General features: G+C 50.1%; 2 protein-coding genes across 6 annotated transcripts in view; one reads left to right on the top strand and one right to left on the bottom strand.

The window, feature by feature from the left end:
* Window positions 1-2,174, top strand: part of ZFYVE9 (zinc finger FYVE-type containing 9) — a 132,662-nt gene extending 130,488 nt beyond the window's left edge. The window contains exons 17-18 of one of the 2 annotated variants that reach the window (XM_032297014.1): window positions 174-350; window positions 1,550-2,174. In XM_032297014.1, coding sequence (XP_032152905.1) covers window positions 174-350; window positions 1,550-1,711 — 339 coding nt within the window. In that variant the 3' untranslated portion in view covers window positions 1,712-2,174. The remainder of the gene's footprint in view (window positions 1-173; window positions 351-1,549) is intronic. The other variant, XM_032297015.1, reaches the window with a different exon arrangement.
* CC2D1B (coiled-coil and C2 domain containing 1B) lies at window positions 1,199-21,903 on the bottom strand. 4 transcript variants are annotated; one of them, XM_032297017.1, is made up of 25 exons: window positions 21,756-21,903; window positions 20,185-20,271; window positions 18,617-18,761; window positions 17,514-17,617; window positions 16,977-17,132; window positions 16,432-16,557; window positions 16,078-16,237; window positions 15,721-15,893; window positions 15,467-15,542; window positions 15,245-15,352; window positions 15,025-15,155; window positions 14,678-14,750; window positions 14,336-14,466; window positions 13,788-13,923; window positions 13,533-13,705; window positions 13,024-13,149; window positions 12,406-12,464; window positions 12,208-12,324; window positions 11,769-11,842; window positions 11,601-11,659; window positions 11,399-11,450; window positions 10,839-10,938; window positions 10,607-10,697; window positions 9,542-9,671; window positions 1,199-1,693 (listed from the first exon to the last, which is right to left on the bottom strand). In XM_032297017.1, exons 2-24 carry the CDS (start codon window positions 20,248-20,250, stop codon window positions 9,543-9,545), a joined length of 2,565 nt encoding a protein of 854 aa, XP_032152908.1. In that variant the 5' UTR covers window positions 20,251-20,271; window positions 21,756-21,903; the 3' UTR covers window positions 1,199-1,693; window position 9,542. The 4 variants fall into 4 exon arrangements, with proteins under 4 accessions (XP_032152908.1, XP_032152907.1, XP_032152909.1 ...); XM_032297016.1 differs by lacking the exon at window positions 1,199-1,693 and adding an exon at window positions 8,581-9,271; XM_032297018.1 differs by lacking the exon at window positions 1,199-1,693 and adding an exon at window positions 8,581-9,271 and having other exon boundaries at window positions 13,788-13,905.
* Window positions 21,904-22,681: the final 778 nt, after the last annotated feature.

The following is a 22,681-nucleotide window of genomic DNA, read 5'->3' as shown; positions in this document are numbered from 1 at the left end:
ACTTTTCCTGGCCAAGGGACCTTATGGTGTCCTGTTCCTGTCAGGTTGTCCTGTTCCTGTCAGGTCTTCTTGCACATCTTGGAGAATCAGGGTGTGCATATACAGTGAGCTAATCTACTTATTTTACCAAAATCCAGGAATGAATTTAAAAATCTCTTTTGTTTGGAGAACAGGTGTTTTTCCTAGAAAATGATGACCAGCACAATTGCCTCAGTGATCCTGCAGATCACAGTAGATTGACTGAGCATGTTGCCAAGGCTTTTTGCCTTGCTCTCTGTCCTCACCTGAAGCTTCTGAAAGAAGATGGAATGACCAAACTGGGACTACGTGTGACACTTGACTCAGATCAGGTAAGAGGTGTCTTCCGCAGCTTTTAAAGCTGGCCTTGGGCAATGTCTGTATTTTTGACATGGGAGTTTTCCTGCATCAACCCAGAGACTTTCTGGCCTGACCGGATGTAGTGTTCTGGCCCTCCCTTTAATAGTACTATACCCACATGTGATGCTTGGTCAGATTCTCACATGTGATGCTTGTTCAGATACCATCTCACATGTGATGCTTGGTCAGATACCCACATGTGATGCTTTGGTCAGAACCATTAGAACTGTGGCTTCTTCACCTACATGCCAAGGAGTTGGTTTCCTTCTTAGTGTGGGGCAAAGAGGGGAGCATGTGGTAGGACCTTCTAGGTCCTGCCTTGTTGCTTATAAATTGCCAAACCTCTCTGTTCCCTCAACCCTTTAGCCTTGAGGCACTTAGAACTTGGGTGTAGGCTTAGCTTGATTACCCTTCCGAGTGTTAATTCTTCCCAGCAAGCCGCTCCTGGCCTGAGTGCTTATGGGGAGAAACTGGTTCCTGAGCACAGTGTTGTTCCGTTATCAGGGAATGATGAAAGGTTCTGTGTCTGCACCCAGTTCCTGACTAGTCATCAATCAACAAATATTTATTTTCTATTTAATGGCTTGCCCAATGCTATACTAATGAAGTATTGTGTGGTCCTATCTCAAATGACACTGATAATCTAGCTGGAGAGAATTACCTCATGTAAAACAAAGAATAGGCATTTTTCTGCTTAATATGTGAACCTCTTGAGGACAGGGCCCTGTTACATTCATCTTTGGATCTCTGGGTTTGTAGGTGCTCAGAAGATGGTGCATGGATGAACAAACTGATGCACGAACAAATATTCAGTTCCTAGTATGTTAGGGAGTTGTACATTATATATTTCTCATTTTAATTTTCACAACCAAAGGTTAAGGTATTATTTCTGATACTCTATACCTTTTTATGCACCTCTCCCCTTCCCCAGAAAACTACGACCATAACAGGTTACGTGGCTTACCCAGTACCTCATGGCTGTCAAGTGGTCAGGAAGAGTAAACAACAGGATAAGTGACAATCCAGAAAAGAGGATAAATTTGTATTCATTACCATGTGTCTAGCCTATGGCCAAAAAGGGTATCTCCTTTCCTGCTCAGCCTCCTTTCCCTCAGCCCTGGAGAGCCTTCTCTGTTGAGTAACCTCTCTTCCTTTTCTCTCTGTGGTGTAGGTTGGCTATCAAGCAGGGAGCAATGGCCAGCCCCTTCCCTCGCAGTATATGAATGATCTAGACAGCGCCTTGGTACCGGTGATCCATGGAGGGGCCTGCCAGCTCAGTGAGGGCCCTGTCGTCATGGAACTCATCTTTTATATTCTGGAAAACATCACATAAACAGAGAAGACTTCATTTTTTTTCTGTTCAGACCTGTTGCAACAGCAGTCATACCCAAATCATTTGCACTTTAAAACTGGAAGATTAAGCTTTTGTTAACACTATTAATGGGGTGGGGTATAGGGTGGGAGTGAGGGTTTGGGAGACGGGTGGGAAAGGGTGGTTGGGGGGACAGATGTTCCATAATTCTAAGTCTTCTATGCATTGTCCACCAAGAAGATATGGGCAGCTTCTGTTCCTGCACAACAGTTATGCTATCCTTGCAGCTAATCCCCTTCTGTTACTCTTTAGACAAGAATTCTGCTCCTCTCTCAAGATTTACTTATGGTCATGTGCTCAGAAATGCTCAAATGGGTACAACCATCACCAAGGGTGGGATGGGAGGGCAGAGGGGAAATAAAATATGAAGCATCAGTTCTTGCACTCTTTGTACAGAATTGGTATAAAAGGAATTTCACACTGATCTTGTCCCAGTTACATTACAGCTGTCTGTCAAGTAGAAGTCACACTTAGATTTTTTGTTTTTCCCAGATTATTCATTGAAGTGAATCCAAGACTCAAGGGCTTAATCTACTCTTCTAGTTTTGGAAGGGCAACTCAGTGTAAATGTCATTTGGAGAGCAGAGTTGAGTTCAGGATTGCTGGAGATCTACCCGTGTGGATGGCAGGTATTCAACTGGGTATTTCTGTGAATGCTGACGGAATACACCCAGGACATTTTTAGTTATATGGGATATATTTAAAAATATATTTTATTGAGAAATAATTTAAACTTCTAGGAAAGTTGCAAGTACAAAAAAAAAAAAAAACCATGTACACTTTACCCAAATTCCCCTGTTGTTCACTTATTAACATTTTGCCCCATTTGTCAGGGTTTCTCTCTCCCTTTCTCTTTCTTCATAAAAAATGGAGGCATTTGAGAGTAAATTGCACATATCATAGGCCTTTACTCCTAAATACTTTAATGCTTATTTCCTAAAAATAAGGACGTTCTCTTTTTTTTTTTTTTTTTTTTAAGACAGGGGTTTCACCATGTTGGTCAGGCTGGTCTTGAACTCGCGGCCTCAGGTGATCTGCCCGCCTTGGCCTCCAAAGTGCTTGGATTACAGGTGTGAGCCACCACACCCGGCCGACATTCTCTTACATAACTGCAGGACGGTTCTCTACTTTGTCAAAACATTGATTTGCTACTTTAACCTGACATCTGCCCAATGATGTCATTTGTAGCATTTTTTCCCTCCAGTAAACCTACTATAGAATCAGACATGGCTATGGCTGTCATGACTCATTTTGATCCTTTATGTCATTAATTTTTTTTTTTGGAGGCGGAGTACTTGCTCTGTCGCCCAGTCTGGCATGTGGTGATGTGATCTCTGCTCACGGCAACCTCCGGCTCCCAGGTTCAAGTGATTCTCCTGCCTCAGCCTCCTGAGTAGCTGGGATTACAGGCGCTACCCCCACCCCCAGATAATTATTTTGTATTTTAAACAGAGACAGGATTTCACTATGTTGGCCAGGCTGGTTTCAAACTCCTGTGATCCGCTCTCCTGTTTTTTTAAACAGAAAACAACTCATTTTGAGTTTGATGTTTACTCATTTTTAGAATTAGTATATGCGTTTTTGCCAGAATGACTTGATATCCATCTGCCCCCTCATTAACTGGTAAATTTTGATCACTTGGTCAAGGTGTTGTCCAGTGTCTCTGTATTTCCTCCCACCTGGAATGTATAACCAGTATACGTACACTTTCAGACCATGCAAATATCTTGCCTATGAAAATGTCCCCACACTGATCTTTAACTCGATGTTTGCAAAATGATTTTGCAATTCTAGCGCTTTCTCCAGCTTTACAGTTTGCATTTGGTAATATACTATAAGCAAAAGCCCCTCCTTCCCAATTTATTTATTTTTTTCCAGTAACGGCTATAAGCAATATTTATTCATTTAATTTTCATTATACACACATGGATTTTTTTTTTTTTTTTTCAGACTGTCTCTGTCACCCATGTTGGAGTGCAGTGGCACAATCAGAGCTCACTGTAGTCTCAAACTTCTGGGCTCAAGCAATCTGCCTGCCTTGGCCTCCATAGTGCTGGGATTACAGGCAGGAGCCACCAACCTGGCCTTTTTCAGTGGTTCCAATTGAGTATTTTGGTGCACAGATTGTCTCAGCTTTAGCCAGGCAAGAAACCCTTCAAGCTGGCTCCTCTATCCTGGTGACATGATATTATTATTTTTCTGAGCACTTCTTTTTTTTTCTAGCCTAACAAGATGCTTCAGGCTTATCTTGTGCTTAGCCTGCTCTAGCCCCGGAATCAGCCATTTCTGCAAGGAACCCTGGGTTCTTTTAATGGGAGTGGTATTAGAAACAAAATCTGGTTTATCCATGATATGTGTGATGTACTCTGACCTTTTTCTGCTTCATTAAATATTTATTTTGGTCTTAGACCAAATGAATTCCACAGCGCATGTCTTGAAAATACTGCTCCAGGGCAACGTACTCCATTGTCACTGCACCTTCTGAAAGCCAAGACTAATGAGTTTTTCTGCAGTACTAGTACAACTCCAGGAATTCCCTGGAAACTAGCACAGGCCTCTGGGACAGTGACAGGCTGCTCCCTAGTGGCTAGAGGTGGGTTTAGCAGGAGGCAACTGCAGGCTGTGAAGCTGTTTTTGGCAGTAGCTGTTTTCCAGAGGCCTAAAGGCCTGGCCTGGGAAATGTCTGGGTAGGTTCATCCTGCTCTGAGGTGGGAGCTTATACTTGACATCTGCCTCCCTAAAGATTTTACCGATGGTGGCTGCACAGAACTCCGATTGTGACCTTTCCCACTGAGGTTCAGAGGTACTCAGAGCTTCCAAGGGAAAGCTTAGCCTACAGGGCAGCAGCTTGTCAGGACCAAGCCCTGGGACTGCTACCTCCAAACCTGACAAGAACAGGAAGCTCTTGTTAACAGGGGCAGGTTATTTTTGGTCTAATAGCAGGCTTTGTCTGAACATACCTCAGAAGTTTGGAACTTCTACAGGGACTGGTCCTGTTTTCCTGTGGTTTATCTTTCTTCCTGCTTGCCATTGTACTTATTTCTTCTGGATCAGTGCAAGCTTTTGAATTCTCCCACTAAGGACAAACTCTGGCCCTCATTCTTTCTCTGCTGCATCAAATGTCCTCTATGTTTTGTAAAATCATTTGTGAAATTGGGCATAAGCCAGCCAATGCTAGTTAATTGTCTTCCTTGTTTATGTTTGCTTTTATACAGTGTATATTATAAGAATTATATTAAGCAAGAGACTGAACCATCACATTTTGAAACAGGCAAATTTTCTGGAATTTAAACTTAAGGACTGAGATACAGCAATTCTTCTATACTGAAGAGGAATAGAATTGCCATTCTGGTAATTTATTAAATTTTTAAAAATTATTAAATGCTTACCAAATGCTAGGCAATGTATGTTTATCAACATTTTTTTTTTTTTTTTTGAGACAGAGTTTTGCTCTTGTTGCCCAGGCTGGAGTGCAATGGCACAGTCTCAGCTCACAACCTGTGCCTCCTGGGTTCAAGCGATTCTCTTGCCTTCCGAGTAGCTGGAATTACAGGCATGGGCCACCACGCCTGGCTAATTTTTTTGTATTTTTAGTAGAGATGGGGTTTTAGTAGAGACGGGGTTTCTCCATGTTGGTCAGGCTGGTCATGAACTCTCAACCTCAGGTGATGTGCCCGTCTCAGCCTCCCAAAGTGCTAGGATTATAGGCATGAGCCACTGTTCCCAGCCTTTTTATCAACATCTTGGGCTACAGATTTGAAATTTTGCCTCTGTAAGTTCCCACGTCTTGTCTTCTCCCCGCCACAGTGGTTCCTGAAGACTGGTGAGCCCAAGATTTTCAGTTAAATTTACTTCGAGATAACTGGTCACCTGGGAAATAATTTAGCATTTAACACATTTCAAACAACAACCAACCTGCTGAACATTGTTTCTGGTATTAGCAAGTTTGTAATGATGTTTCTTTTCTTTTTTTGAGATGGAGTTTTGTTCTTGTTGCCCAAGATGGAATGCAGTGGTGTCATCTCAGCTCACTGCAATCTCCGCCTTCCAGGTTCAAGCAATTCTCTGGCTTCAGCCTGTGAAGTATCTGGGATTACAGGCATGTACTACCACGCCTGGCTAATTTTGTATTTTTAGTAGAGATGGGGATTCACCATACTGGTCAGTCTGGTCTTGAAATCCTGTCCTCAGGTGATCCACCCACTTTGGCCTCCCAGAATGCTGGGATTATAGGCGCGAGTCACCATGCCTGGCTGGTTTCTGTTTTTATAATGCTAAAATAATAATAATGGCATTCAGAATTCGGGGATTATATGTAGTCAGAAGAGCTAAGGAGTAGGGGAGAAATTATGCCATTTTAGAGCCTGGGGAGCTGAGGCAGAGAAGAAATGAATCCGTCTGTGGAGCTGAATCAGGTGCAAGCTCCCAGGATCTGCCAGTCTTAAGTCACATGGTTTCATCCTGAAAGCGGCTGCCCATACTTAAGGGGCAAAGTCTTTTAGGAGCTGCCCACAAATATTGGGAAAACAAGCCTTCAAAATTCGGAAGCAATAATGCAGATTTCAGAATGGTGCTATGAGAAAGAAAAAATGTTCAAGTCACAGGAATTTGCCCTTTACTGTAAGCAAGACTTCCTGATTTTAAGAAATTTTCATAGTTTATCCAGTTCGCTAATTCAGAAGAAAGTGTGCATTGCATGAGATCAAAGAATTGAAAATTTTAAAATGATTGCGGTTGTAGCTGGCTCCCAACTGCAGGTGAGTTACTAACCTACAATGTTTGGTTACTGTATTTGTGCTTTTTTGTTTGAGACGGTGTCTTGTTCTGTCGTCCAGGCTGGAGTGTAGTGGTGCAATCTCGGCTCACTGCAACCTGTTTCGTGGGCTCAAGCAGTTCTTGTCTCAGCCTCCCTAGTACTGGGATTATAGGTGCCCACTACCATGCCCAGCTAATTTTTCTATTTTTAGTGGAGATGGGGTTTCACCATGTTGGCCAGGCTGGTCTTGAATTCCTGACCTCAGGTGATCCACCCGCCTCAGCCTTCCAAAGTGTTGGGATTACAGGCATGCGCCACCACGTCAGGCCTGGTTACTGTATGTGGATAAATCTCAGGACAAGGTGAGGCTGGGACAGGCTCCTCCCACTACCAGTGACCCATGCATGCCTTTGGCTACAATAAAGGCCTTTTAAGAACCTCAGTCTCCAAGGCTAGTGGGAGGTTCTGTTTTGCAAAGAGCAAAGAAGCAGACTGAAATTGAATGGGTTGCAAAGGAGAAATCTTTGGAGCTACAGAAACCTTCCTATCTATTGAAATAGGCCATTTCCAGCAGAAGCCTGAATTTAGAAACTCCTAGGGCTGTCTGGAACTTTGGAGAACCACAGTGGTCCCTAACCCTCTTAGGAAGCACTGGTTGGCACACCCTAAGGGGAGTAGGTTGGGTCAGGAACCCTTCCAGCCACCTTTCTTTGCTCTATGGGCCATCTAATGAAGGCTGACTGTCCCCATTTTCATTTTTTTTTTTTTTTTTTGAGACGGAGTTTCACTCGTTACCCAGGCTGGAGTGCAATGGCGCGATCTCGGCTCACTGCAACCTCCGCCTCCCGGGTTCAGGCAATTCTCCTGCCTCAACCTCCTGAGTAGCTGGGATTACAGGCACACGCCAGCATGCCCAGCTAATGTTTTGTATTTTTAGTAGAGATGGGGTTTCACCGTGTTGACCAGGATGGTCTCGATCTCTTGACCTTGTGATCCACCCGCCTCGGCCTCCCAAAGTGCTGGGATTACAGGCTTGAGCCACCGCGCTCAGCTACTGTCCCCCTTTTCATTCTAGATTGAAATGATCTGCGGTCTCTCATACAGGTGACTGCAATTAAGTGTTAAATCTCACATCTGTGGAAGTTTTGGTAGCTCACTTCTGATAAGATTGGCCAGAGGGCTCCTGGGGAAAAAAGTCACTTGTGTGTAGTTCCCACTCTGTGACCCACTAAAATCTTTGCTTTTAAGGGCAGGGAAGCATGATCCAGCCCTGTTATGGCCCAAAAGGACACACACACCAAGGCTCGATTCTTGAGCTGTGCTTATGCAATACTATAGTGATCAGTAAGCTGAATATATTTGCTTCACTTTAACCTTTTTCCAAGGTGATCTTGAGGAATGCTTTGTTGATCTTGAATTAATGCTTCAAAAAGGGTGTTGGGGAAGATGGGGTATTTCTAAGAAATGTGGAGTATTTCAGTTTTGAATATTAAATCTATTACAACTACAAACCCCTTCATAGTCTCCATCCATTCAGAAAAACAAAGCCAAAGGAGAATTTCTCAGAAAAAACTAAGTCTTCCAGGTAACGAGCTGAAGAGGAAAGGCTTTCCCTGCCCTCTCTCAAGAGGAAGGTAGCAGCAGGTTGTCACGTTACTGCTACCCTAGCTTTTAAAAAGTGACAGGGAGCCGGGCGCGGTGGCTCATGCCTGTAATCCCAGCACTTTGGGAGGCCAAGGCGGGTGGATCACGAGGTCAAGAGATCGAGACCATCCTGGGTGAAACCCCATCTCTACTAAAAAACTACAAAAAATCAGCTGGGCATGGTGGCGCGTGCCTGTAATCCCAGTTACTCAGGAGGCTGAGGCAGGAGAAATGCCTGAACCCAGGAGGCGGAGGTTGCGGTGAGCCGAGATCGCGCCATTGCACTCCAGCCTGGGTGACAAGAGTGAAACTCCGTCTCAAAAAAAAAAAAAAAAAAAGTGACAGGGAGCAGGACTTTGATGGATACTCTGTGTAGTTGAGTATAAAATCCCTATAATGAATTAGATTTAGTTTCCTAAATAAAAATGGCTACATAAAATTTTATATATATATATTTTCCTTCCAGTTAACAGTATTTTTTCTTGGGTAGACCAAACCCAAGATCCAACCTTCCCCTTACTTCCCACCAAGTAGTACCAAAAACAACTTTCCTCCTCCACTAAGTCCTTAGGGAAGCAGGAAGGCTAGTGCAGCAGCTGTCAGGGACAAAGGCACAGGCAGAGCTGGGGTAACAGAGGTGTCTGGGACAGGCTAGCACTGGCCCACAGGAGTCATGGAACCCTGACCCCACCCTCAGCAGGGGAGGCTCCCAATCACCCTCAAGTTCTCCCATCCCAGTTATGTCTTTTAAAGGCACATCTAGAAATGGCGCAACTGGAGGCAGGTGTAAGCTGCACATAATTGCCACACAGGAATTAAGGGGCTGCAGGACTCCATGACATAAAGCAACAAAGGTGTCCTTGCCCTCATCCAGACTGGGGGCAGGAGGAGACAGAGGGGAGATGGGTGCCTGGAAACCCAGCCTCTTTCTGTAGAGGCCCCAGAGGGGCCAATAACAGGAAAGACCTGGGTCGTGGTCAGTAGTGCACATGCTTAACAGGTCTTTGGTGCTTGGGTAGCAGCATCTCTCTTATGTACAAAAGCTTCTGAAGCCAGCAAAGCTGGGAAAGTGAACTCCTGCACAGCCGCGGCCTGACTTCTCTCCTGGTGCTCACCATCAGCTATACAGGGGTGCAAAGCACAGGAAGTCAGTCTAAACTGTAGTGAAGACACGAAGATTTTAGAAAGGTTTCCTGAAGACAAACCTTGGAAGGTTACCTTTTCTTCCCAGTTCTATTGAGGAACATCAGAAACTCAGTCCATTAAGCCCTAACAGTTTGGCCTCTTGGTCTTTCTCATAGATGAGAAACTCCTAGGTTTTCTTTTCAGATACCAGTTGAAGGTAAAAGTAAAAGGGGGCAAAGGTTCTGGAGGCCCAGAGAGCTGCCCACCTCACAAGCCTCTGGGATCCAGGACCAGCCAATTCTCAGTGACCGTCTGCATGTCCTGGCCACTCAGAGGCTCCCGCAGCCTCACCTTCACCTCCAGCTTTCCCCCGGTGGGCTTCCTTCCATCTAGGACCTGTGAGGACCACAGAGAGGGAGACGGTAACTAAGGGGACACAGAATGGGGAGAGGCAGGTCCCTACATTCCCAGGAAAGATGTGAGAGGAGCTAAGATGTCCCGTGGTGTGAATGCAAGAGTCTCCATACATGATAACCCTACCCTCCCAGTGTTTGGAGGAGGAATTGGTGGTTTTAGGTGAGTCTTACTTAAAAAAGTAAGAAATGAATCTAGACAAGCATCCTAGAGCTCTGTTCACTTCATTTTCTCCTCAATCCCCACAGCAACTTCTAGAAGAAACATTGGCTTGAAGAAAGCCACCTTCCACTGATCCCAAACCCTCACTTCACAGATGGCCGAAAGAGAAGTAGATGACGCTGACAGAGTCAGCACTAGAACCCCATGCCCAGGGTTCCTTCCCATTCAACATAATACTCCTCCTTCTGGGCAGAAGATGGGGCAGGTAGGGTGCAAAGCAGTACAAGAGGCCCAAGAAGTCCAACTACTCTCAGTGGCTCTAATAGAGACCAGGGCCCACATAAGAACAAGTCATCCAGGCAGTGGGGGCAGGTGTGCTGCAGCGGGAAAAGCCCATCAGTAAAGGGCTGGTCGTGGCTCTGCCAAGGATACACCATTTGAGCTTACAGAACCCCCTTTCCTTTCAGACCTGAGTTTCCTCATTTCTCAGCGGCAAGCTTGTATAGTCCTTGCCTGTGGAATCCTTGAGTTCATGGAAACTTAAGGAGGCTGCCTTCTGCTGGGTCCCTCTAGAAATTTCTCAGACCTCTGAACCTCTCCATCTGTGAAATGAGGATTCCACCTACTCTAAGCAAACTTGTGAAGAATTTCAAATTAAGTAATGAGCATAAAATCCTACAACAACGTGTGGTGTTCAGTGCATACTGGCTCTTCTCGTACCAAGCCCTCTGGCTTGCCCACACCCCAGGCTCTACCTCCACAATTTCTCTGATCTCACACTCATTCTCCAGCCGCTCCAGTTTCAGGTGTGCTGTGCCAACTAGCTTGTCGCTTCTGAAGAAGGACCTGGGGAGCCAAGAGGCAGCCGGGGATTGGACTGGGCAAGGAAGGCAGGGACATGCTGGCTGAACTTATACAGGGGCAGCAGTCACAAATGCTCTTCCCTCCTCCTGGCCCATGTGGCAGTGTGACCCATGGGAGCCTCACCCCTTGTGGAAGATCTCAAACTTGATGCCTTTGCTCTGGATCACCCTCTTGAAGCTCCGGTGATTTCGGTTGATGTTTAGTTTGAAGAGTTGATCAAATTCTGTAAAAGTGGGAAAAAGCAAGGAGAGGCTTGGCTCTTGGGATTTCGTGAGGAAGTAGAAATAGAGGCCCTGCAGTTAGGGGTGACTACCTCCAAAGGGTGGTAGACCATTGAGGTCCTGGCCTTGGAAGCGAGTTTTTTTTTGTTTTTTGGTTTTTTTTTTTTTCTCTTTTTAAGCATAGATTATAACAAAGTAAGAAAGACTTGGAATTGGGATACAGAATTACAGAATTCCTGGGTTCATATCCCATTTCTACCGCCTTCTTGCCATGAGGCCCCAGGCAAGTCCCTGTACCTCTCTGCATGTTTCTCCAACAACTCAAGAGGCATGTTAATAGCACCTTTAACTCCCAAGTGGGGTGGATCAAGTAAGGGCATAGAAGGGAACCCGTTCTGGAAACACCAGTGCTGCCCACATACTTTGAGAGGGAGGAGGAAGAGATCCGTGTGTGGCCCTCACCTGGAGAGTTTGTGTTCTTCACCACAGCTGTTTTGCTTTTTTGAGCCTGCTCCTAAGCGGTGAGGAGAGAGAAGTCAGGACAGTAAATAAACACAGAGGCACACAGGGCAGGCACTGCAGCCAGGCCTCCCAGGGATGGGAAGAAAGCACAGGGTCCTGGAACGCAAGGTGGGTTTCAGAACATCTACTACCTGAACCTCACCGAGTTAGGGTAGTGAAACTCAAACCGCACAAAAGCATCCAGGTCATCGGGAGTCACCCCTGGGAAGGAGAAAAGGGAGTAGCATCAGAGGGAGTGGCCAGGAGCCTAGCACTTGGGGTGGAGTGTCTGGGCAAGAGCCTCCTGGAGTAGGGGCGGCCCCTGGGTTACCTGGAGGGGCTGGTAGGTTCATTCCCCGGACAATGATCAGATGCATTTCTGTGCTGTTGAGTTCTGAGAAGATCCTAGAGCCAAGAGGAAAGGAGAAAATGCTCAAAATGAAGGACAGTGGTGGAACAAGATCCCTACTTCCAGGGTCTGTCTGCCCCGCTGGGTGGTGACAGGAGGGGCATGGGCCCACACAGGGAAGCCAGAGCTGGTATGCAAACCTTGGTCTCTGACTTATGGTCCAGAGCTCTTTCCATAGCACCCAGACAGCTGTGCGCTCTTCACTGGCATGCACCTTGCCCTACTCCTTAGCAGCCCCAGTGCCCACAAGAGGCAGAACCAGGCTTAGGAAGCCTCACTAAAGGGGTATAAGTCTCTGGCCTGGGCTCCCAGCCTCCTGCCCCTCCCTGCCTGGAGCCCCTGTTTCCCTAGGCCTTGGTACCTCACAGTCTGGAATGTCTTCAACTCAAAGTGGTGGCTGGGAGGGTCGAGGCCCTGAGCCTGGGCCAGCTGCAGTATCTCCAGCTGTTTCTTGCAGTCCTGAGCAAGCTTCTCAAATCTAATGGGGATGGGTACACCAGCATAATGGTGCATTTTCTGCTCCCTACCCCATGAGCTAAGCCCCAGCCCTTGCACTTACCGGGTGGTCTCAGCCACGTTGCCCTGGTGCATGAACTGCTTGGAGAACAGCAGGCACTTCTGAAAACAGGGACCCAGAGTGACTCCCAAGCCCACAGCAGGACCTATCTTGGTTGGCACTCAAGGATTGACTTCTCAAAGCTTACCTTCCTTTGTAGCTTCACTTCTCTCCTGCCACAACACATCCCCCAAGAGCACTATTCCCAAGTCCCACCACGCTTCTCTGCCTACACTTGATATTTCCTCTTCTGAGGACAGCCATTCCCCAAATTAGCAACTCTTTCCGTCAAAACCTAATTCAAACATCCCCTCAGAAGGCAGACTTTCCAGAACAGGCAGCAGTTCAGATAGATACATAAACAAACATACACACACATCACAGCCTTCTTTCCCTCAACTCTTTTCGTTTACTCTGTAACCACCCCAAAAAAGGGGTATCATCATCCCAACTCATAGATGAGGAAAATGCAGTTCAGAGAGGAAAGTGCCTTGTGCAAGTCACACAGTTAAGTGGAAGAGCTAGGAATCTGAGTCCAGAGCCATGTGGTCTGAGCTCCAGGCCTTCCTCCACAGGGGGCTGTGGGCACAGAGGGGAGGAACAGAAAAGGGGCCTACTGACCTCTTGTTGCTCCAGAAGCATTTTTTGCAGCTGGGCATACACCTCCTCGGCCTTCTGGGAGAGTCGCAGGTCCTCGTGGTGGATGAGGATGAAGTCACCCTCCTCATCCGTCAAGGGTGAAGGCACCTACCCAGGTAACAAGGCCCCTCGGCCCCAAGAGTCAGATTACTCCTCTCCCAAGTACAACAAAGACATGAACCCAAACTAAACAATTCTTCAGCTTCTCCTAAACTCCAGTGATGGCAACTCATTGCCTCCCACTCTATCCTAAGATAACACTCTGCCTCCCATGGCCTAATCCTGCCTTGCCATCTCTGACAACGGGCAGCCCACTTTCCCTTCCCCTGGCTGTGAGGTAGAGGGGCATAAGCAAAAGACTCTTTCCCGGCTGTCATTATGTCCTGCCCAAACCCCACCTCATCCCAGAAGCTGCCTTCGCTCAGTCTGTAATGCCTGCCGCCCACCTTCTCCACCTGAGAAGTCCTGGTGGTTAACGAGGTGGGACTCACCTTGGATAGATCAACAGGTCTGCCAGCTCGGGCCTGGATGATCTGAGCCTCAAGACGTTTGGCCACTCGCAGATGGGCTTTCGCCTGCTCCAGGTCCCGGCTTCGCTTGGCCTGCAGGGCTGCCCGCTGGTACTGCAGTTTCCGTGCCTCCAGCAGTGCTAGCTGCTCCCGCACTGAAGGGAGAAGGCCACTGGTTAGGGCCACGCCTGCCCTCACTAGGTCCTCAGTTCTTCACCCTGCTTGTCCCCAACTCACCAGATGGACTCGGTGACTCCTTAGAACTTGAGGCCTTGGGCTCAGGCAGGGGCTGGGATGAAGGGACCACAGGCTGTGCAGGTCTCTTGGCCACTGGGGCCTGTGCTGGCGGCTCACCCTGCAGGTGCCCAGGAGGCTGTTAGGAGGGGATCTGCTCCCTAGCATGGCCATGGCAGCTCCCAGACTTGGGCTGTCTTTCTAACGCTGCACTAAATCGCTGTGTAACCTGAGATGGGTGGCTTCTCTTCCTGGGTCCTAAAAGATCTGAAAGCTAGAAGCAGCCTCAGAAGGTCTCATAGCTAGCCTCCCCAAACAGGAGACTGTAGGGTAATGGGGATAGAGCCAGAACTCTGGATTCAGAAAGACCTTGGTTTGAATCCTAGCTCTGCTATTTCCTAGCTAGGTGTCCTTCGGCGAGTTTTTTTCTCTATACAATGGGAGAAAAAATATGTACCTTACTGGGCCTATTAGTATGGACAACAGGGTCTGGGTTTACCCCTCACCTGCTGTTCTCCCCACCAGCCCTGGAGTCAAGCCCTCAGCCAAACCTCATCTTCATCTTCATCAGCCAGGGCTGTATCCTCTGCGGAGGCCAGTTTCTCTGCAGCTGCCAATGTTGCTGCCACTGTGTCCTCCTCAACACCCATAGTGGGCTCCAGGCCAGGGATGGGGGGAAATCCTGTGGGAGAGAAAGACAGAGCATGGAGGGGCAGGGGAGCAGCCTCAGAGAAGCACAAAGCCACCCTGGCTCAGCTGCGGCATGGCTGGGATGGGTGGCTCCACAGCAGGGAGGCACACGCATAAGAAGTCATCCCCACTTGCCATCCACCATTCCCTTCTTGACCAGGGACCACCTCCTTAACAGAGCCCCTGGGCCATGCCCCACTCACCTGGAGGAACAGGCAACTCAGCAAAGTTGACTTTCCGTCCTGCTCGGTGTGCTCGAATAGCATCTTGATATTGCTACATGGGAAGGGAGGGGCCTGTGGTCAGCAGCAACCCACACGGCACCCCAACCCCCACCCCACACCATGACACACAGTAGGGCAAGGAGAGGGAGACTGGTGGAAAGACGGCAGCCCTGGGAGAAGAAAAGAGCCCTGAGGCAGCAAGAGCCCCAGAGAGACAGACAGATGAAGGTTCAGAAAAGAACAGGGCTAGCCAGAAGACCAGTAAAACAGAGCATCCAGCCAGGGAAGAGGCCACACGGGCCAGGGCTCCACAGCTGTCGGCCCACCTTGGCGATGCGCTCGTGCATTCGCGCCTTGCGCTCATCGCCACCACTCCGGGCCTGGATGCCCGCCTCGCGGTACTTGTTCAGTCTCTGCTGTAGGGCATCCAGCACTGTCTGTGACTCTGTAGGGGTCACTTGAAGGGGAGAAGGAATGGGCATCAGCTCAGCCTGCCCCTACGATGCCCACAGGTCCCCACGCCACAGTCCCACCATCCTGCCCTACCTGGGGTTGCTGGGACGTCAGGGGCCATCACTGGCTGCACTCGCTCCACGGCTGGGGGAATGACTGAGGGTGCTGTGGGGGCCTGAGAAGCCTGCCAGGGATTCAGATCTGGGGGACCCAGAGCAGAGGTATAGGTGGGAGGGCCTGGCCGGCCCCAGGCCTGCTACTCCTTCCCAACCCCACCCAAGCCTGAGCAGATCCCTGCACTGTCCCCATACTGACCCTCAGGTGCCGGGGGCATGGCACTCAGATCCACAGGCTGCCCCTTCTCCAGGGCCTCCAGGACAGCACCAAATCTCTGCAGAAGTCAGAAAAGCAAGTATGGGTGGAAGCCAGAGCACCCCAAGAGCCTTGGCTGAAACAACTGCCCCTTAAGCCAATCTCACTCAAGTCCAGTCTAGTTCCCTCTCTGAGCCTCAATTTCCCCCATCTACAAAATGAGGGGTGGGACACAAGCCCTGAGCCAGATGCCATACCTTCCCAATCCTCATGAGCTCTCGGGCATGGTCTAGATCTCCAGCCCGCTTGGCACTGAGGGCAGCCACTTGGTACTCTCTCTGTCGGGATGACAGCAGGGCCCGAGGGTCTGGGTCTGAATCGGGCTGGGCAGAAATGCCAGGGAGGCTGGTCTCAGGTTGGGAGGGGTTGTCTATAGGGAAACAAACAGTCCCCAGAGAGCACATGAGGATCACAGAACATGCCGGAAGACCTCGCTGACCTGATGACATCCTGGGGAGGATGTCACCAATGGTAATGAACATGGTGGCAGGCTGGGAAGACGGGCTGTGAGCTAAAACCCGGGAACTAGGACAGGTTTTGGGCATCTGCAATACCTGACTCCAAGACAGGGGGAGCTGGAGGGTCTGCCTCAGGGCTCCTGTTGGCTGGTTCCTCAGGGACCGGGGGCCTCTTTCCTAAGGCCACTGGAGGTGGGATCTCATCCTCATTGATCTTTCTGCCTCTCCTCACAGCGGCTAGCTGTGACTCCAAGGTCTGAGGGAGAGAACTGGTCCAGAAACCCAGCCAGCCATCTCAGCCAAGTCCCTGCTCCAAGACAAGCCAGGGGTGGCCCCCCCCCCAACCACCAAAGTCTAGTGGGGTAACTTCCCCTCCACTGGAGCAATCTCCACCAGCCGCCTTCCATGCAGCCCCCTCCCCTGCCCTGCTCCCAGCCTGGCCTGACTCACCTTCAGGCCACGGTCACAGCGCCTGGCTTTGGCTGCTTCGCCTGCCTCCTTGGCGCTGGCTGCAGCCTCCCGGTAGTTGCGAATCCGTTCCTCCAGCAAAGTGTGTAGCCCCTTAGATTCTCCGGCCTATGAACAATTCAGCTAAGGGCCTGGCTACTCCAAGGCCTGCTAGGCCTACCATTCTCCCTGTGCGGAAGCTGCCCCAGAAGATGGAGCTCTGGGACTCCAGGAGAAACAAGAGCCTAAAAGTCTCAAGGAAAGAAGCAAAGGCTCACTGGAGAGGCCAGAGGCCATGGCAGAGGCAAATACAGAAGCTCAATTAGTGGAAGCCAGGAAATGGCTTCCGGGGGTGGTCTGGGAGAACAGAGAGGCCTTTGAGGCTGGCGGCTGCGGAGGAGTTTCTTGTGCTGTTTCTGCTTGGGGCGGCTGCTGGAGGAGGGTCCTGGAAAGGGTGACTGCAGCCTTGCTGTGCAGACCAGGCCACACACATTATGTCTGGGCACACAGAAGCATCAGAGGCACAGGGCCCCTCCTCCAGAACCCACCTGAGCTGCTGGGGCTGAGGCTGTCAGGATGGCTGTCTGCACTGGAGGTTTAGTATCTTCCAGGCCCTTCTCCTCAGAGCTGCCTGGGTCAGGTGCCTCATCACCATCCAGGGGCTCAGTCTCCTCGTCCACACCTAAGACCTCCTGTAGCTCCGTCTAGGGAGACAAAACACAGCCCAGGAGCTTGTGGGCCTTAAGACCATACCCACAACACGACCTGAAAGCAAAGGACCCTCTTTCCCAGCAATATTGTCCAAAATTAATCACTGTGCCTGAGTCTCCTTCACCAAAACATTTCTTTAATCTGACTGAGGATAGCCTTGAAAACAGTAATAACTCCAAATCTGAGAATCCCCAACTGCAGAGCTTAGACCAGAGGTCAAAGAGACATGCTGCCCACTGTATAGCCAGGAGGGGCAAGCACTCAATTCAGAGTCAGAGAACAGAGGGGCACTGCCGCCCTCCTCTCCACTGCCCTCTCCTCTACCAGGCCTGAGCTTGCCACAGGGCCCTGGGATACCAGCCTGGCAGACGCACCAGCAGCTCTGCATCTTCCTCCAGCCCTTCCTCCTCCTCCTCCTCCTCCACATCCTGCATACAGTCTGCTGCCAACTTCTCAATGTGGGCCATGGGCAGGGGGGCTGGGAGAAGAAGGTCACAGCAGGTCAGCACAACTCAGATAAGATCTGGGATGAGTAAAGGAGGGGCTTGGTAGATCCACCCAGGCAGAAATCCCCCTTCCCTCCCACAGCAGAGTCCCACATGGAAAACTGCCCTTCCTTTAAGACCCAGTTCAAAAGACCCTCAGCAGGGAAACCTTCTGGGGCCCCCCACCAAGCAACAAGCTGCTCCTTTCTCTGCACCTCCACCTACAGTAGCCTGACATGCCATCCACTTTCTCCAACCACACCTGTCACATCTGTAAAGATTTTCAAAGTCCAACTGAGCTTTACAACAAATCTGCAAGATGGATAATATCCCCTTTTCATATATTAAACTGAGAAAATTTCAACATTAATTTTCCTATCATTGCAATCCTACTAAGTGGCAGAGCTAGGATTCAAACCTAGTCTTGTGCCACCCCAAAGCAGGAGCAGTGAGCCCCTTCCCAGGTCCTCCCATTATCCTCAGCTCAGGGACACACAGGATGGTGGGGGATGAGTGGAGGGATTCTCTCTCGAGGGTTCCAGGTGAAAAGAGAGGAAGATTTAGACCTCCTGTTCCTCCCAGGCCTAAAGTCTCTGTTTCTCATATGGGCTGTGGAGGGAGATTCCACTTACTCTTTATACGCAATTTCTATGTACTTCCTATGTACTCAGTTCAGTCTGGCTAACTGGGCCCCTACCCTACACCAGTACCCTAAGGATGGGTGAGGATGGAGGATGGAGGGCTAAGGATGGAGACCTGAGTCAGTCTGAGAATCAGATTTGTCCACAATGGGGAGGGGCCAGCCCAGGCTATGACACAAGGTGAGGAAGCAGGGCAGGGCTGCCTCTTGGCAAGAAGGCTGCAGAAGGCATATGGGTATTGGAAGGACAATGGGATCAGGCTGGCTCCCTCCAGCTGCAAGGGAACCCCTCTACCACCAGCCTGTGCCCATCTTGTCCCAGCCCCGAGCCCAGTGCGGTGTCCAAACTCACCCTGCCCCTTGGGTGCTGGCTTCTTGCCCGTGGGTTGTGCTTCCCCTGTGAGGGCCAGCAGCTCAGCCTCCAGGTCCTCATCATCTTCAGCCTCATCCATACCCAGCAGCATGTCCTCAGGGCCAAACTCCACAAAGAGCCCCAGCTGAGAGCAGAGCAGGACTCTTAGGTACCACACAACAAGCAGGGTAGAGTCCAGCTCCAGAGCCAGACTTGGGCTCTCAACGTCCCAATCAGTGGCTCCCTCAGTCTGTGAGGCCCAATGTGCAGAAAGAAACTGAGGCCTTCAACATTACTCCTTGAGACACTTACCTCCCTAGAGACTCAACAAAAAAAACCAGTAAGACCACACTACCATTATTAGTACTAACAGCAATGGCTGCCATGCCCTGCTCTTAGTGTTCTATGTGATTATCTTAACTATCCCAGTTAATTCTCACAATTCTGAAGAGTAGGTCCTATTTTTTAAAACTGTGGTAAAACACATACCATGAATTTTACCATCTTAACCACAAGGGTGAGTTCAATGGCATAAGGACATTCACACTATCCTGCTACCATTGCCATCATCCACCTACAGAACTCTGGTCATGTTGTAAAACACACTTTCTACCCATTAAACATTAACTCCCCTTCCTCCCCTCCTTCCAGCTTCTGGTAAGCACCATTATTCAGTTTCCATGAATCTGCCTACTCCAGGTAGAGGTACATCCTGTGTTTTTTGTTTTTTTTTAAGACAGAGTCTTCTCTTGTCACCAAGGCTGGAGTACAGTGGCACTACCTTGGCTCACTGTAACCTCTGCCTCCTGGGTTCAAGCAATTCTCCTGCCTCAGCCTAAGTAGCTGGGACTACAGGCACATGCCACCACACCTGGATAATTTTGTATTTTTAGTAGAGACAAGGTTTCACCATATTGGCCAGGCTGGTTTCAAACTCCTGACCTCAGGTGATCCACCAGCCTCTGCCTTCCAAAGTGCTGGTGTGTGCCACTGCACCTGGCCCACATCCTATTTTTATCCCAACGTTCAGATGAAACTGAAACAGTCTTCTGAGAGAGTCAGAAATTTAAAACAAGCTCTTTGTGACTTGAGTCTATGCCCTTTATCTCACCTCCTTTCTTACCTTTTAAAGACATTAAAAATGGACTAAGAAGTCTTAAGACTTAGACCCAGAAAAAATAAAGGAAGAAAACTGGAGAGGAGGCCCCCCTGTTCTTCCACTTGGGCCACAGCCATTTGTCGATAGGCAGTAAAGTCTTCCCACCGACTACAGCCCTCACGTCCTGGCATCCCTGGCTAACAAGCGAAGTTGTGATGCTATCTGAGGAATCCATGAGAGCACTGATGTCCCATCAGAACATTCTAAACTTTGGAGATTCCTGAACTCTCTCCCCACTTGTGTGTGGTAGGGACCAGAAAGAGGGTGTCTAAGGACTCTGCCACCTCCAGGAGGCACTGCTCCAAGTCTTTGAACTAATGGGGAACTAAATGTGATCCAGTATGCCTATGCTGTCTAGAGACCCCCATCCCCAAACTGACGCAGGAGCCTAGAAGGTAAAGTTCCATACCTGCTTGGCAGTGGCCACGCCTTGGCCACTGGCCTGAGGGCCCTTCCGAGGTCTTGGCCCTGGCATCGTGGCGGCCTAGATATCTATCTGGTGGAAGAGTTAGAGATTCAGGCTGGAGTAGCCCATAAGCACCGCCGCCAACAGTGCTATTTGTGGTAAGGCACAGATAGTAAACTCCCAAAGAAGGCAATGCTGAACACCAAAGGATGGGTTACTTTTAATGAAAGCAGTGAAGCAGCCCAGGCCATGGGAGGGATGGGGATCACCTGTTAGTGGGTTTACTGGGGAGTGTTCTGAATGGACTCAAATTTAAAAAGCACATTCAGGGAAGTAACTCTAGGTTCAGGGTGGGTGGAAGGCTGGGTAGAATTCAGAAAGGCTCCAAAACTGTGATGTTATGGAAGCCATAGGTGGCTATTTAATTTTAAATTTCAATGAATTAAAATGAAATAAAGGTAAAAATCCAGTCCCTCAGCCACAAGACACATTCCAAGTGTTTAACAGCCACATGTGGTGAGGGGCTACCACCAGACAGCGCAGACACAGAACATTCTCATCATCCAAGGACATTTCATCAAATTTCCGTCTCACAGCTGTGCTCTGGAGAAAGCTGGCTCAGCATTCTGATTCCCATGAAGATCTCAGTCATTCACAGGACCTCCTGTGTCAGACCCTGTGCTGGGCACTGGGAGTGCAGAAATGAATCTAACACGGTCTCAGCCCTCAAGGACCATTTACATGGATGGTGCAGGAGGACTACAAGGGATTGCCCCAAGGGCTATGGGTGACCTGAGGTGACCCCTTCTTCAGCCCTCGGAGAAAAGGGACTTCGAGGCGGTGACGCCTGGGCTGAGTCACGCAAAGAAGTTAGGGGAAGGAGGGGAATAGAATTCCAAGCCGAGGGAACACCTGATGACTCTGAGGTGGGGAACAACTTGGCCTGCACAAGGAAACCTGAGGCCTGGTATGACTGGGGGATAAGCGGTGAGGCCCGAGTACACAAGCCGAGATAGAAACGTGAGCAAGCGGCAGAACAGGAAAACCCCTAAGCCGAAAGGAGTTTGGGCATTATTCTGAGGGCGCTGGGAAAGAAGTGGCGGGATCGTATCGGTGTTTCAGACACCCCACTCTGGCAGCAAAGGGAAGGTGCACAGGAAGCAGGGGGAGGAGGCAGGAAGCCGGCGCATCTCGCCGCAGCCCAGGCCACCTGGCCGGCGTCGGGGCGGCGGGGAGCGGGCGGGGAGCGGGCGGAGGAGCTGACTGGACGCAGGTGCGCGGGCGGGCGGGCGCTGGGGGACTCCGAGTGTCAGATTTCGGGACTTGGGGGAGGGCACGGCCCCGGGAGTGACCCCTGCACAGGTGAAAACGAGGCGGGTCAGACACTCCAAGACTGCGGCCCCGATGCCAGAGCCAGGCCTCAGGAGAGGTGGGATGCGGAGTCCGTAGGGGGAGGCGACACCGGACCCCCACTCCCGCGCCGCGGGGCGCGCCGCCCTGCCCTGCCCACGCCGCCTCTATCTCCCCCGCGGTCCCCAGAGCTCCCCACGCCGAGGGGTGGGGACGCGGCATACCTCGCGGTGAATCCGAGCCAAACCCCGGCCTTCTCCCACCCGGCACCGCCCTGGGCTCCCGCGGGCCCTGGGCCGCTGCGGTAGCGACAGGAAGCGCCCGCCGGGGAGGCGGCTCCCGCGCAACACGTGACCCCACTGGCCGGCGGCTAGCAGTGCGCATGTGCACGGCTACGCGAGCCTGGGGCTCCGACAGGTGATACCAGGGCGGGGTTCTCAGCGCGCAGGCGCCTTCGGGCAGGTAGCGCGGGACAGCGGCGCTGGGCAATTCCGCTGGGGCGTCCACCGGCTGGCGCAAATGAGGTCGCTACGCCCAGCCCTCGCCCACTTGCAGCCTCTCTGACGAACCTCCTCCTTCACTCAGCCCGAGGCGCTGGGCGTTCGCTCGCCGGACCTAACCAGCCCTCGCCCCCGCCCCGCCCCGCCCCGCCCCGCCCCACCGGGTAAGGGGCGGGGCCGGCCCAAGCTCCGCCCAAGAAGCGAGACAGGGGCGGGGTTCACCTGCTTGCCCGTGTCCTTTAAATCTGGGGAAATGGAAATGGGGCCCACCACATTTTTCTTAATAATTCAGCACCTTAAAGTATTCTTTTCCTGTCCGTTGAAAACTTCAGACAGGCAGAACTCGCTGCACATCTTAAATACTTTAGAGAGTGTAACACTAAATTCTCACTCACCTACCCTGCTGTGCAATCAAATGGCGTGGGGTGTATTAAGGAGAGAAGTGGAGTGTGCCCATTTTCTGCCAGGCTTGTGCCAATTACTTTTCATAATGAAGCTTATCCAGTTCTCAATCCTGCAAGATGGACATGTCTCTAGAAGAAACGGAGGCTCAGAGAAAATAATTTGCCCAGGAAACTACAAAACCAACCTCTTTAGTATCAGTAAATATGCTTTAGTCTAGTTTTGTAAGAAGCGCAGATTTCTCCCTG

This window comes from Sapajus apella, unplaced genomic scaffold (genome assembly GCF_009761245.1).
Source record: "Sapajus apella isolate SASKATOON/1434 unplaced genomic scaffold, GSC_monkey_1.0 scaffold36, whole genome shotgun sequence".
Classification (NCBI taxonomy): domain Eukaryota; kingdom Metazoa; phylum Chordata; class Mammalia; order Primates; family Cebidae; genus Sapajus; species Sapajus apella.
Note: the sequence above shows the minus strand (reverse complement) of the source record. Positions and strands in the feature narration are given on the sequence as shown.

Bases quoted from the DNA above. Each gene is read 5' to 3' on its own strand.
- CC2D1B (XM_032297017.1), bottom strand. From the start codon at position 20,250: ATGCCAGGGCCAAGACCTCGGAAGGGCCCTCAGGCCAGTGGCCAAGGC. The intron at 14,467-14,677 runs GTGAGTGGGGCA...TCTCTCCCACAG, and splicing joins TGAGTTGCCTGTTCCTCCAG to GATTTCCCCCCATCCCTGGC. The intron at 10,698-10,838 runs GTGAGGCTCCCA...TTGGCTCCCCAG, and splicing joins TTTGAGATCTTCCACAAGGG to GTCCTTCTTCAGAAGCGACA.